The 13,891-nt window shown below is 43.6% G+C and overlaps 1 protein-coding gene across 4 annotated transcripts in view; it reads right to left on the minus strand.

The window, feature by feature from the left end:
• CPAMD8 (C3 and PZP like alpha-2-macroglobulin domain containing 8) overlaps positions 1 to 13,891 on the minus strand; it is a 54,501-nt gene that overhangs the window by 2,622 nt on the left and 37,988 nt on the right. For all 4 annotated transcript variants that reach the window (XM_075736372.1, XM_075736371.1, XM_075736374.1 and 1 more), the window contains 6 exons: positions 12,274 to 12,361; positions 5,724 to 5,798; positions 4,908 to 5,013; positions 4,716 to 4,826; positions 3,816 to 4,028; positions 3,344 to 3,418 (listed from right to left, as the gene is read on the minus strand). In XM_075736372.1, the coding sequence (XP_075592487.1) occupies positions 3,344 to 3,418; positions 3,816 to 4,028; positions 4,716 to 4,826; positions 4,908 to 5,013; positions 5,724 to 5,798; positions 12,274 to 12,361 (668 nt within the window). The remainder of the gene's footprint in view (positions 1 to 3,343; positions 3,419 to 3,815; positions 4,029 to 4,715; positions 4,827 to 4,907; positions 5,014 to 5,723; positions 5,799 to 12,273; positions 12,362 to 13,891) is intronic.

The following is a 13,891-nucleotide window of genomic DNA, read 5'->3' on the forward strand; positions in this document are numbered from 1 at the left end:
ATTTTTTAAAAAAAATAACATCACCACCAAATAAAAGTATCATAATTCCACCAATAATTTGCTTCCAGTTACCAGCCCTTCTAACTGCTAGAGCAGAACTGTACAAATAATGTGGCTCCAGCTGTGGGGAGAAGGCTGGAGGGTCAGACAGCACGGAGCTGGGTGGGCTGCCAGCGCAGAGCAGCAGAGTGCAACACCACCACAGCACCGGTACAACTGAGTGCTGCCACCCCACACTTTGATATTGCTTTTCCATCAAATACGCACAGAATCACAACATTTCCGTGATATCAACATATTGTCTTCCAACATCAGCAGCTATACATTTAGCACTTTTGGCAGAGAAGATTTAGGCAATTTCAGAAGAGCGTTAATGATCTATGGAAGCAATCAAAGCACCGCTTCATCAGAGAGATGGTATCAGAGCTACTGAGGACCCTTGAGGCTCTGAAATCCACCCGTATTTTTGTAGGCCTAGCATGCCAATGATGTTAGGAAAGCCACAGAGAGGCACTCCAGATACTGATACTCCAGTTAGCAACCAAAATCCTGCTCCAGGAGCTTTCAGTCCAAACAAATACGACTGGAACAGGCTGTGAAAACATACTTGGAGGCCTTCAATGCTTAGAGGCAGATGTGGGTCCATGCCACTCATCAGAAACCTGTCCTATCCTTCTGAGTCTCAGTAATTCACCTGTGAGAAAGAACAGCTGAGGAAGGGGACTCAGACATGAGTTGTTTCAGCTGAGTCCTGTCACCCTGCACACTTCCCTCTCAATCAAGAGAGTATTTCTAAAGATGCAAAGAGGATCTACCCATCTGTACAAAAAAAGGCTACAGTTTTAAGATCAATCCTCAGCCATTCTGCCTCACTTGCTGCAAAATCTGCTGCAGACTTTTGAAAGGCATTTTAAAATGCCTTGGCAATAGCTAGGTGCTGCAAGCAGCGCTGCATCCTGGTTTCTGAGGACCATCTATATACAATTGCCTACCTTCAGTAGCATAACTCAAACGCTGTTGTTTATTCTAGCAAACTCACTGGCCTATATGGAACCACACTGCATGTCTGTGTTTGCCAGAGTGAGCCCAAACCCATTATGAAGTTCCCCACTGTTTGCTGGAAGGAAGCTGGCTCTCATTGTTTCCATTGCTGGGGTAACATAGACAAGAGCTAACAATGAAAGCATCAATCAAACCAAGCCGAGCCTGCACAAGTCATGTGGCAAGTACAGAAGGATTTCAGACAATATAAACACCACGCGGTTCTCCAAGAAAGTGGTATTTCCTGAAGATTAACACACTGAGGCAGTTTCACCAACCTGTCCTAAGCTTGATTTGGCTCCTGGAGCTTTGCATCCTTTTAGGAAATCACAGATTTGGACATGGATCATCAGAACTTTCACTAGAAACCCAGAGCACCTGAGCCGACTTAAACCAATCACATGCTTCAATGCTAACAAACCAGGGAGCCCAAATGAGACCCATGTATAAGGAGGGATTCATTCATTTGTTAAACTTTGATTCACGCACCATGTGGTTGACCTGAGAAGAGCCCAGAGGATTAACGAAAAATCACATGCTGGGCGCTTTTCCTGATGCAGGATTTAGTTTTGTTTCCGAATGCTCACTCTGCCATGGCTGCTCAGACAGCTCAGTTCAGAAGAGGATCTGCCTTCCAGGAAACTCTCAACTTGAACGCTCACAGATCCTAGAACAAAGCCAGCTCTAAATGCTTGTGCTTTGACAAACATATCCTTGTGGCATACAGTTTGTTAATTTAACATCTGTATAAAAATGCCACACACAAAAATAATCAGAATTTCCAATTTTGCTCTTATTGATAGCCTACTGAGCCAACACTGCTTTTGTCTGTTTAGAACAGAAACCAAATGGGTTTTTTTTCCTTAGACAGATACTTTAATGCAGATTATTTCAGAAACACTGTTCTGAAAATTTTGGGATTGTGGACTACCGTCAAGTTCCACAATTTTTTTCCCAGGTAACCATATTTTTTTACCATCAAATTTTTATTTTAAAATAATGTAATTGCAGTCCCATTTTGTAGACCAGCAGCAAAACACTTAGTATAGCCTTGCATACCAGCAGTGCCCTACAGAGCAGTTTGGGAACGCTGCTTTAAAGGCTTCGGATTGCAAAAAGTTTCCATGCTGAGCACATAGCATTTGCACAGAATAAAAAACAACAAGCATTCATCTCAGTTATTCTACCAGACAGCAATCATATATATTTTCACACTAAGACCAGAAACAAAGGGACAGAAAACAGGAGACACATTAAACATTGTAAGATTGAATAACCTATAGAAATAGTCCTAATGGAATATTCACCATGCTTTTACACCTTAAGAAGAAAACCGTCCATCAAATTCTGTAGGCCAGAGGAAGAGCAAAGAACAGGATGGTCTCCGTCGCATTGGACACACGCTAGTCTGAGCTCTCGTGCACAAGAAGGATGTGAGGAAGCACAGTCTTCTCTTGAAGAATTAACTTGTTTTACCGATTTGTTAGGAGAGTTAGAGGCCAGGGGAAAATTAATGAGTGGAAAGCAGCCAGGAAAAATCTAGTCCAGTTTATTTACTAGAAACAGCATGAAACAAACTATTCTATTGACCCTCCACTGCTTCTTGGTGAGATTTATTGTGAGCCATGAGCAAGTTCAACATGAGTCTTGGAAAAAAGTGTATGAATATAAGCACCAAATAAAATGAGCAGCCAAATTCCTGGCTACTCCATCTACTGACCTTAACATTTTTGCTCACTAAGGCTCTTTATTCCAAACAGCAGTTCAGAGAGAATCAAGGCTGCCAGCTCAATTTTTGCACAGAACTGCTAGAAACAAAGTTAATCCACCTGGAGCCTAGTTCTTGCAATGGTTTGGTCTGTTGTCATGTCCTCTTCAGTTGTTAGTTGAAACACATTACATCAGCCTGGATTTAAACACGATCTTTCCAGCTTAATATTGAAGAAAAGACCATAGAGTGTGTGTTGTTCAAATATACCAAGGCTGAGAAGATAGGAGGGTCACTTGCCCACTCCTATGAACAATTGCATAAATCTTGCACGTGCACTGAATACAGCAGGTATCATGCAAGATTTCCTGAAAGAAAAGCGACCAGAAGAGCTAGTCTCTTCTTGAATAGTTACCATCCTAAGTTTCCTTGACATCTTCATTTTTTATGAATGTTCTTTTAGAAAACATGAAGAAATTAAACTTCCTTATTTCAACGTGCTTAAGAGCCATATATACTTTTATACAGTGATAGGATAAGCTTTAGCCTTGCTAAAGAAGGACACCTTGGATAAATGCAGAAGTATGGTATTACCTGCTGGAGTTTGTTGAACACTGGGTTGCTCAACTGTGTGAGAGTGTGTCTCCCTTTCTTCTGGCAAATTCTTGGCTGTAAATGAAAAAGTAAATCTATTAGTCACAAATTTTATTAATGAATGTCTAGAAAATGTTTGCAGAATCTCCAAAGAATGTTATGTCATGGATGTAATTTCTATCTAGGATTATTCACTTCAGATAAAACAGTATCACTCATTTTCTCTGAAGTCCATTCTGATTGGTAAAACACATCTTCATGACAACAGAGAACCAGTTATTTTGAGCTAAGCAGGAAGGCAGCTGCTTTTATAATTTAATCCCCTGTAGTATGAGTAGCAAAGTAATATATAGGAGGTTTTGAATTCTCCTCTTTTCCCTACGACATGCATGTAATAATCATTTGCTCAGATGAGGATTCACAGTGTTCTGCAACAAGACTGTAACAGAAATGGGAATTGAATGAAACCTACAGGCAGAACACTGAGACATGGGCATCTGTTCTATCCTTGTATTATTCCTGCACGATGCTACTTCCATCTGGCAATGGTTCGGGTAAATCTGTCCATCTGATCCACATACAGGTTCCCCATCATAGCCACAGTCTCGTGAACACATGCACTGCTCAAAATACTCATCCTCCAAGCAGCCAAAAATGTTATTGCATGGCCCAGAGTGAACAAAGCCTGAAAAGCAAACAAAGACATCTGAAGCACTATTTTTGCATAGCAAGGGGAAGATCAGGTAGCAATTTTCTTCTATTTCTCTGATGTAAGTTTTCATGTTGAATTCCCCAAGACTTCTCATAGGAATTTACAAATTTGGTAGAAGAAAAAGCCCTGGGAATAAAGTTATCCTTCTGAAAGAACCATATTGCAGCAGACTCCAGATATAGGATAAAGCAACTATTTTGTATGACATAGATGACAGAAAGGAACATATAGTTTCTGGGAAAAGTTATTCCTTTCACTGATGCATTAAATTGTTCAATTTTGCTACAGTTAATTGTGGAACTCTATAGCAACATATTTTAGAGAAAGAAAACAAAACTGCATTTTAAAGAGTTTTTACCTTTCTATTTATTAACTCATCTCACCTTGTGCAGGTTCTTCCAGAATGACATATTAAATCTTGCCTTTGAAGCAAGTAATACGCACTTTGGTGACTGAAGAGCAGACTACATAGGTCTGTTCAGCTGGTGTTAATTTAATACTGCTATCCCACAAACCTTTGTAAAACTTCCACTAACACAGAGAGTGAAATACAGCATTTTTCTAAATACAATTTTGAGCTGTGAACTCCTGGAAACTATGTTTGTGGGCTCTATTTGAAAAAAAAAAAATAAAAATCTGCTTGGCTTTGGTGCAACTTACCAACCCATTGGCTAGCTGAGCTTTCCACCTCATTGCATGTCGGCCCATCACAGAGCTCCCGAGCCAAGGGACTGTTTTCACTCACGTTGTAGAAACGTGTTGCTTCAAAAGCTGTGGGCCAGCAAGAATGAGAAATAACAATCGAGCCTTATGCCTAATACTAGCAAAAATCAAAGGAAAACAGGTACATACCTGGCTCATAGTAATCGTACACTTTGATAGGAACAGGAGCTGTTTTCCCAACTATATGCTCTCTGAAAGCTTGAAACTTTACACAGGTCATGCACTGGCTAGGAATCTGTATGAAATTACGTAAAAAAACCCTCATTGTAACAAAAACTGCACTAAGTGAAGACAGGGACAAATAAACATAGCGTGTGCCCCTGACGTAACATGCTGTGCTGGACACCTGGGTCCAGCATACCGGTCTGAGAAAAAGATAATGAATAAAAGCCAAACAGGATGAATTAAAGTACATGATACTTTGCTGGCCTTTAAAGCACATACTTGCCATACAACAACGTCAGAAAGTCAAGCCTGAAACTCAAGCTGTGTTCTCTGGCTTACCAACCACCACTCCTGTCATCACCAGCTTGCTAATGCAACTAGCTAACAATGGACTGCTGATGACCAAGCCCGGAGAGATCTCATCGTCCACTCAGGTATGTCCTGAGAGATCTGAATGAGACTGCATTTTTACTCCATCCTTTTTGCAATTCTAAAGCTGTACTTGAAGGTGAGATTATTTTGAGGCAAAAACTAAATGATATGTGCCCGTAAATTCCACACGGGCTGAAGCTAATCACCCGCTATTACGTTTTGGTTTCCAACCAAAACCACACCACCTACCTGCCTCAAAAGAGGCTCAAGCAACCGGCCAGTTAAAGCTGCACCGTGATCCTCATCTGCGAGGGACCATCAACACCAGTATGTTCTACCTGTGCCTGACCCACTGGTCATTTGCCTTTCATTGGGAAGCAACATAGTTATAAGTAACAAAGTCATTACCTCATCAAAATAAAAAAGGACTTTTCTTCCATCCACTTCATATCTTTTTAATCCAATTTGCTTGTTCATCAATAACTGGGAGAAAAAAAAAAAAATCACCAGGTTTAGTTTCATCTCATTTTATAGAAAACAGTTTGAAATTAGAGAAGAAAGATTTCAGACTGCTTAGAAAACTGGTCAGACACTAAAACCCAGGGATTTCTTCTGCTGGAAAAGGATGTTTCAGTAAGAGAGGGGAAATGCTGTCGTGGTTTAGGCCCAGCCGGCAGCAGGGTACCACGCGGCCGCTCACTCACCCCCTCCCCCAGCATAACAAAAGGCTTGGGTCAAGATAAGGACAGGGAGAGATCGCTCACTAATTATCGTCATGAGCAAAACAGACTGAACTTAGAAAGGGGATTCATCTAATTTATTACTAAACAAAACAGAGTAGAGGAATGAGAAAATAACATCAACTCTTAAAACACCTCCCCCCAGCCCTCCCATCTTCCCGGGCTCAACTTCACTCCCGGCTTCAACCTCCGCCCCCCCTCAGCAGCACAGGGGGACGGGGAATGGGGGTTACGGTCAGTTCAGCACACGGTGTTTCTGCCGCTTCTTCCTCCTCAGGGGGAGGAGGACTCCCCTCATCGCTCCCCTGCTCCAGCGTGGGGTCCCTCTCACGGGAGACAGTCCTTCACCAGCTGCTCCAGCGTGGGTCTCTCCCACGGGGTGCAGACCTTCAGGAGCAAACTGCTCCAGCGTGGGTCCCCCACGGGGTCACAAGTCCTGCCAGCAAACCTGCTCCGGCGTGGGCTCCTCTCTCCACGGGTCCACAGGTCCTGCCAGGAGCTTGCTCCAGCACGGGCTTCCCAAGGGCCACAGCCTCCTTCAGGTGCCTCCACCTGCTCCGGCGTGGGGTCCTCCATGGGCTGCAGGTGGAATCGCTACACCCCCTCATCCTCCCTCCGTGGGCTGCAGGGGGACAGCCTGCTTCACCACGGTCTTCGCCACGGGCTGCAGGGGGATCTCTGCTCCGGCACCTGGAGCACCTCCTGCCCCTCCTTCTGCACTGACCTGGGTGTCTGCAGAGTTTCTCACATCTTCCCGCTCCTGCCTCCGGCTGCAAAAACTTCCCCAACTGGTTTTTTTTTTTCCCCCCTTCTTAAATATGTTCTCACAGAGGCGCTGATTGGCTCGGCCTTGGCCAGGGGCGGGTCCATCTTGGAGCCGGCTGGCATTGGCTCTGTCAGACACAGTGGAAGCTTCTAGAAGCTCCTCACAGGAGCCACCCCTGTAGCCCCCAGCCGCTACCAAAACCTTGCCACGCAAACCCAACACAAATGCAAAGAGGATTGCTGTTGCTGTCACTCAGCTGAGGAAAAAGCCGTCTGTGCTCCTTTCTGTGACCTGATGAGGAATGCTTGCAAGACGCACAACGCCGAGCGTTCTTCCTGGTCCCTGGTGCGTTTATCTCCCTCAGACTGTGCCCGACATATCACCCATAATCTAATCGAATATCTTCCAGATTGTTTTCAGTACCAAGGCTCAAGCAAGACCTCAGAGACCCCCAAACACTCGATAAAGTCTCTTATTTACGCTCTTTCAGATCACCTGGGAATTATGCTGCTGGATCAGGTATTAAAGGTCCCCTTCTCCCATCGGCTGAAAAATCCAAAACATTCTTCTGCCAGGAAAATTAATCCTTACATTTGAAAAGAGCAGCCATTTGAAAGAGCCCTAGGCATCCTCCGTTTTGACGAGGAGGGTCAGGCCAGGCCTCTGCTACTCATCTTCTCTCCCTCTGCGGCCCAGGGATTTGCGTCATACCAGTCAGGCCCACAGACTAGTTCTTCTTATGCTTTTTATTTATTGGGACAATCTGCCTATCCAAGGAGTAACAGAACACAACCTGAGAGTGCTTCCCACATCTGGGGTGCTACTGCTACTTCAGAGGAAAGTGCAAGAGCCTTCATTTACGGAATTACCGCACCACCTCAAAGAATCCAGTAACTATCTCCCTAGTACAGAACACTAATGAATCGCCATGAAGATACAAATGCTATCCTCTATTTCCATAAAGTTTTATTTAAAAATTTCCAAAAGAATCACTCCTATGATTTTCCATATTTGGCATACTAACATCTCAATATTATAATGACTGTCATGCTGTATGTACTTGATCAGTCGGTCAATCATTACTGGGTTTTGGTTTTTTCTTTTTTTTTTTGATAAGTTGTATTCAGAACATATCTATCATGTGAGAAAAATTTAATCGAGAAACTGGGGAGAATGATGGTCCATGAAAAAAAAAAAAAGACTCTTCTGTTTTAATCCCAGTTTGGGGAGTGGAGTAAGGGCCAGAGCAGATACTTTAATTCTATTCTCCAAACTGTCCTATTTAACCTGTCTGTCAGACAATCATGGTTGTGACGCAGCAATAATATTTCCTTGGCTTGTCTTTTTTTTTTTTTAATGTTTCTAAGTTATTTTGAGATCTTAGAATGAAAAACTGTGGAAAGGAGAACAAAGCATTATTATTATTATGTATTAGAAGGAATAACATGAAGCAAAAAGCATTTCTACTGAAATTTGCCCAAACCTGCTACCAACAGCTTTAACTGTGAATTTCTTCAACATAGTGCTTCTAGTTGTAAAACCTTGCACACAGCTTCCTGCTATTACTGTAACAAGCACAGGAACATGTGTTTAAGTCCCACACGATATGGAAAGGGCCAATTTAATTTGTCCTTATAATTTTAGGAGCCTGATGGTGGCTGTTATTACTCAGCAGTAGATGGCTGCAGACAGTCCTTTTATGAGGGCTTGGAGAGGCTGGCGCCACCGGGAAATGCTCAGCTCAGCTAAAGTTGCATTTTTCTGGTGAGGCTTGATCTACACCAGCCTGTAGTGACCTGCTGACCTTGTCGACACCCAGCATTATTAGAAGGATTTGTGGCTGCACAGCCAGGGGGCTGCCCTCAATGTGCAACAGAGCATTCATTAACCATTGCTGCCCCAGAGCCACACGTGGGTCCGCTCTGCACACACTGCTCCCTTGTGAGGGCGAACAACAAACAAGGAAATCTGATTTACAGCCCTGCCTCTCCTCACCAGGAGGAGAGGGAAATGGCTAGGGTAACAAGAAAATGCAGCAGTGGGAATTACAGGACTTGCCTCTGCTGAAGGTGGTGTCCAAAATACGTAAAAAAAACCAACCAAGAAACTAGTACAGGGTCCTCGGTGGAAGAATTTCATTTTTGTCAGCATGATTTGGATACGCATTTGATAGCCATGAATAAATCATAGGGGTTGTATCTGCATCTTTACTGCCTACCTATATATATGCTTGATCTTTGTCCCTACGTTTCATTTTTATGGATACAAAGGGTTTCTGCAGTAAGAAAGATGGAATTCAGCTTTTCGAAGGGAACGTTCCGCCTTGAAGATGCAATATCCTTCCCAATTTAGCAAAGTCTCCTACCGCCCAAAGCAAGCAATTCAGTTCTGGTTATGGGAATAGACTGCCCAGTACTGAATCCCAAGCACAGAATCCTCCCTCCAAATCAAGGCACCGACTACACAGTCTTATGCCCAAAGAACTTTCAAACCAGTACATTTTGAACCAGCTCTTTTGTACCCGACAAGCACTGAAGAAGCATACACTGCATGAAGTGCCTGATACCTTTCTGCGATTTGCAAGGACCTAACTCCGGTTAGCTCAGTGCTTCAGGAGCTCAGCCTTACCAGTTAAGAATCAGTTCCTTCTCCCATTACAACAGGGGGAGAAAGGAAAACAAGCCACCTGCTGCTCTACACCTACAGACCCTAACAGATGGGGCTACACTGGGACTCCGGTGCTTCTCTACCCAGAGAGGCAGGAACATGAGATTCAGACAGGCAACAAGATGCCACAAGGGAAAGCACAACCACTGACGTACTTAGCGCTAGCAAAAGCCTCATGGACTGGAGAGCTCGTTCAGCTTTGAGCAAGCAACTCTCGTGCAGCAGCAGGGCAGCTTGCTCTTAACCTCTGACTACTGCTGTCCAGGCCAGGCTCAGGGACATGGCCAAAGGGAGGCAGTGGATGGGACTGACACACGCTGCGTCCCAGCCACTGATGCAGCTGACCTAAGCAGTGGGGCTAAATCTCCCCGTTTCTCTACTCTAGTTTCCACGTGCCCAGGGTTGCTTTCTGCTTTAGGAGCACCAACCAGCACCTGATCAAGGAACTAGCAGTGCTGAGGCACCAGCAAGACGGCACCGAATGTGACACAAGAATCTCTGAAGCCATGAGAAACCAAATATAGGAGGCAGGCTGGTGTCACAGAGCACAAGGATTATGGCAACACACTAGAAGACAAGACAGAATACAGGTACTGCAAACTAAAGTGTTTTGAAACATTATACCGCTAGTTCATTGGGGAACCAGAATCACAGTTTCCTTGCAGAGTGTATATCCTAATGTTAATCATATATTCACAATTGTCTTCAGTGTTTTGTCTGCTTAGAACACATACAACGTGCCTTGAACACGTTAGCATACACCATCAGCTGCAGCACAGGAGCAGATTGCTGCATGTAGCAGCCTTTTAGTAGTAACTAAACACAAAATAAGCATGTTTGGTTTACAAGTCTATCTGGGACACCAGCCTGGCCCCGCCATGTAAACAAGCCTCATATCAGAGCACAGCTGCCTTGGCAAAAAGGGAAAAGAGTTCAGGGACTTGGTGACAGAGCCTATGCAGTCCCTCAGAACACATGAGCTTATGGGACCTCAGGACTCTCAGCCTAGGAACTCTTAACTCCCTGCTGCAAGCAGTAAAGGAGATATTCACTCAGTGCAGCCTGGACAATGGGAGCTCCTATTTCTGCAGTTCCTTCTTTGCCTGTTTCGGGAAGAATAAGGAGTACAGGGATTTGTTACTTAACATTTTTTCTGTTCTTCTGTAATGAAAACCCCTTTGCACTCTTTGTTTCAACTCTTTCCCTCCCTCTACTCCTCCTTTTCCTCTGCTGATAAAACATTCCATGGGTTTAACACCATAAAGATAACCTGTTGTTCTCCTCCTATCCCATTTTGAGTTCTCTGGTCCTAAGCCAGGTTTCCATCCATATTTTTTCTGCCATTGTTTACATAAATTACTATGAAAGAGAACTTACTTGAAAGCAGTACAAACAACTGTCACTCTAGCAACTTCAGCAGGAGGAGATAAAATAGTAACCAAACGCACTACAGGCCCCCTCATCTAATTCTCCTCCTTTCTCTTACCACAGGGATACTAGTGGTCTTGCCTCATCTGAATAGCCATATTCAGTTTGTTGCACCATTTGTTGCACGTGAGAGAACATCACACTCAAATGTCAACAGGCAAATAAAAATTGACACATTTTACATGCATGCATTTGAAAGCAGAACTCTCAACATGCAGCTAGTGAACATAACTTTGATATTTCTCTTTACAGGAATAATTTCTTATCTGATCACCACCTATCTCTGTACAAAAGTATTCCAGCAAGGCACTCTAGTACTTGAAGGATGCAATTCTCTCCTTAGGGACTAATACACAAGTTTCTCTGGCTTCACTGAGTGCCCAGGAGTCAGCAGCTTTTGACATGGATTGTAAGCCCCTGAAGAACAACATACTGGTCTCATTTTCTCCAAGAAAATGCAATGGGTTTTATATTATAAATTAGCCAAATCAAGTGAAATCCTAAGGAAGACAAAGCAATGTGTGCACTTTTCCTTGAATTAGGATGCAAAATTACACTGCCTTGTCTTCACTATGATTCTACTTCAAAATTTTTTCCCCAAATCCCTCCCCCTCCCAGTATAACGAAGAAAAAGTTATTAACAGAAGAGATCTTTTGGAAACAAAATACTTTTTAGCTCTTTACCAGTTCTCAAGGATTCAAAAATTTTACACCTCTGTAGTTAAATAGGCCTTAAAAACTATTTGCAGCATAAAACCCACCAGTGAATACACTGTAATGCTTCCACAAAATACACAGCAAAGCTAAAGATTCGAGTTCGCCTCCCCTGCAGGGCTGGCTGGGTAAGAGGCACATGCTGTCCACCTCAGTTTGGCTTGCAATAAGCATGATGTTCTCCAAGAAGGGGGGGGGGGGGACAAAAAGAAAAAAGGCAAAAAATTCCAAGACACAGAGCCTCCAAAGAAATGGAATCCAGATGTTGGAGATAACACAGCCCACTAAGAAGCCATAAACAGCTCCTGTTAGAGCACATTTTCACTTCAGCATTTCCAAATGGGTCTCATTTAATTACTGTGCACTGTGCGCAGTAATAAACCTTCATTTGGTCATGTTTGAGTAAATTTGTTAATGTTGCTCAGAACATCTGTTTACTCATTTCAGATAAATATTTTTTGACAAGTGAAGTCTCCTCCCGCCCCCCCCCCCCCCCCCCCCCAATTTTAATTGCCTCTTTTTGGACAGTGCTCTGACATTCAATGGCATTTGCTTCCTATTGCTCCCAAGGGGAATCCTTGCCAATTAGAGAGCCAGGTCCTGGCCCAAGATCATGCCTTGCATTCTCATTACAGCCTCTTACCTGCTCTAGGCTCTCAATATCTGCACGAAACCCTGAGAACAATGGCACTTCCAAGACAGCCATGTTAGACGATCCAGAGTGCAGCCATCTTCCCATGAGAACAAAAAGAGAGAAAGAATGAAAACAAACTCAGGATCCAAGATAACAAACGGTACATGGACAACTCAGGATGGAGAACAACTAAAACAAACTTCAGAAGAGAAAAAAAAATTAAAGGGCTCTACTCTTCTTTGAAGGACTTACTGAAAGCCACAGTCTACTTGGCTTTACAAAATCCTCTTTTCTGCTTTTATTCAACAAAAATTAAGCACAACTCAGAGGGCAGAGATGTAGGAGATGTCCAGGCCAATGGAGGCAGAAAAGAAGAAGGAAGGATTTAATCTCCTGTGGGGCTGCTTGCCTCATTTTTCAAAATATCTCTGAGAAAATGGACTTAGTAAAAAGGGAATAACCCCTTGGAGTAGAAGAAACTGTCCTAAGTGGAGGGCTGTGAATGGATGGCGGTGTAAGAGGAGGTCGAGTCATTCAACCCTGAGGTTTCATAAATGGCCATTTCCCTCCGGTATCTAATTGACATTGAGAAAAATGTCTTTGCTAATGAGTCAGCAAACTCACTCTCTAGTTAGTAGTGTTAAAGAATTCACTGCCTATATCATCAGTGGAGACTCCAAAAAAACCCCAGTGAAATTCAGAGTTGTTAATGCTGCAGTGTGCATTAAAAAACAAAACAAAAACACAGGGAGGGGTAGAGAGAAAGTTGCAAAAAACTTCAATTTCTTGCAGCATGGCAGAAGAGTTGATGTCATAACAAAGAGCTCCTGCTAATTCCAGAACAGTGCTCCTTTTCTCTGCGTTCACGTATAGCCAGCTCTAAACTATCCCTCCTTGGCACCATACCTATTTGCTGTTTAAGTTGCACCACAAAGACAACGAGCTCGGACCCAGGAGGGCTTGCTAGCTCATGCCCAGCACTTAGAAAACACAGCACGCAGCTGCCAGGACCAAATTTGCCAGATCTGAACTGGCTCCTGCAGGGCTACTTGGAGGCCTCTCTACAGAGCCCTCCACAGCTAGGGTGGGTGAGTTTGCTGAAGCTCTGCAGAGCCAACCTGGACGTAACCCCACGCCCAAGCTCGTATGCCCACAGTAGCACGGGATGGTCTGGGGACAGATCCAGTTGGCTCTGTGTGAGACAGCTCAGAGCTGACAGGCTCCCAGAGACATTAAGCCTCATTAATCCCAATCTAACTCCATGCGCCACACTGCCCCAAATATCCTGCAGTATCCCTTTTCCTGCATTTGTCCCATTCTCTCCATTATATCACAGCCCTCTATTTCCCATACAGTTTTCTCCCTAACTCCTCGAAAGTGCCCCAAGGACTTCAGTGAGCACGACAACATTTAAAACAATTACACTCTGAAGAACACTCCCAGCTTAAAATATTTCACTTGTCATCCTTAGATGCACTCCTCTATTCGCATTGCCTAAGTAAGATGATGAAGGAGTTAAAAGAGCATCATTACAGGAAGAAAGGGAGGAAAGGGAAGATTTCGTTTGCTTTTGTTTTCTTTCCAAGCAATCAATCTCCTTGGACTGGGCTTCCTCTCAAATTTCTGT

Source organism: Balearica regulorum, chromosome 26 (genome assembly GCF_011004875.1).
Source record: "Balearica regulorum gibbericeps isolate bBalReg1 chromosome 26, bBalReg1.pri, whole genome shotgun sequence".
NCBI classification, from domain to species: Eukaryota; Metazoa; Chordata; class Aves; order Gruiformes; family Gruidae; genus Balearica; species Balearica regulorum.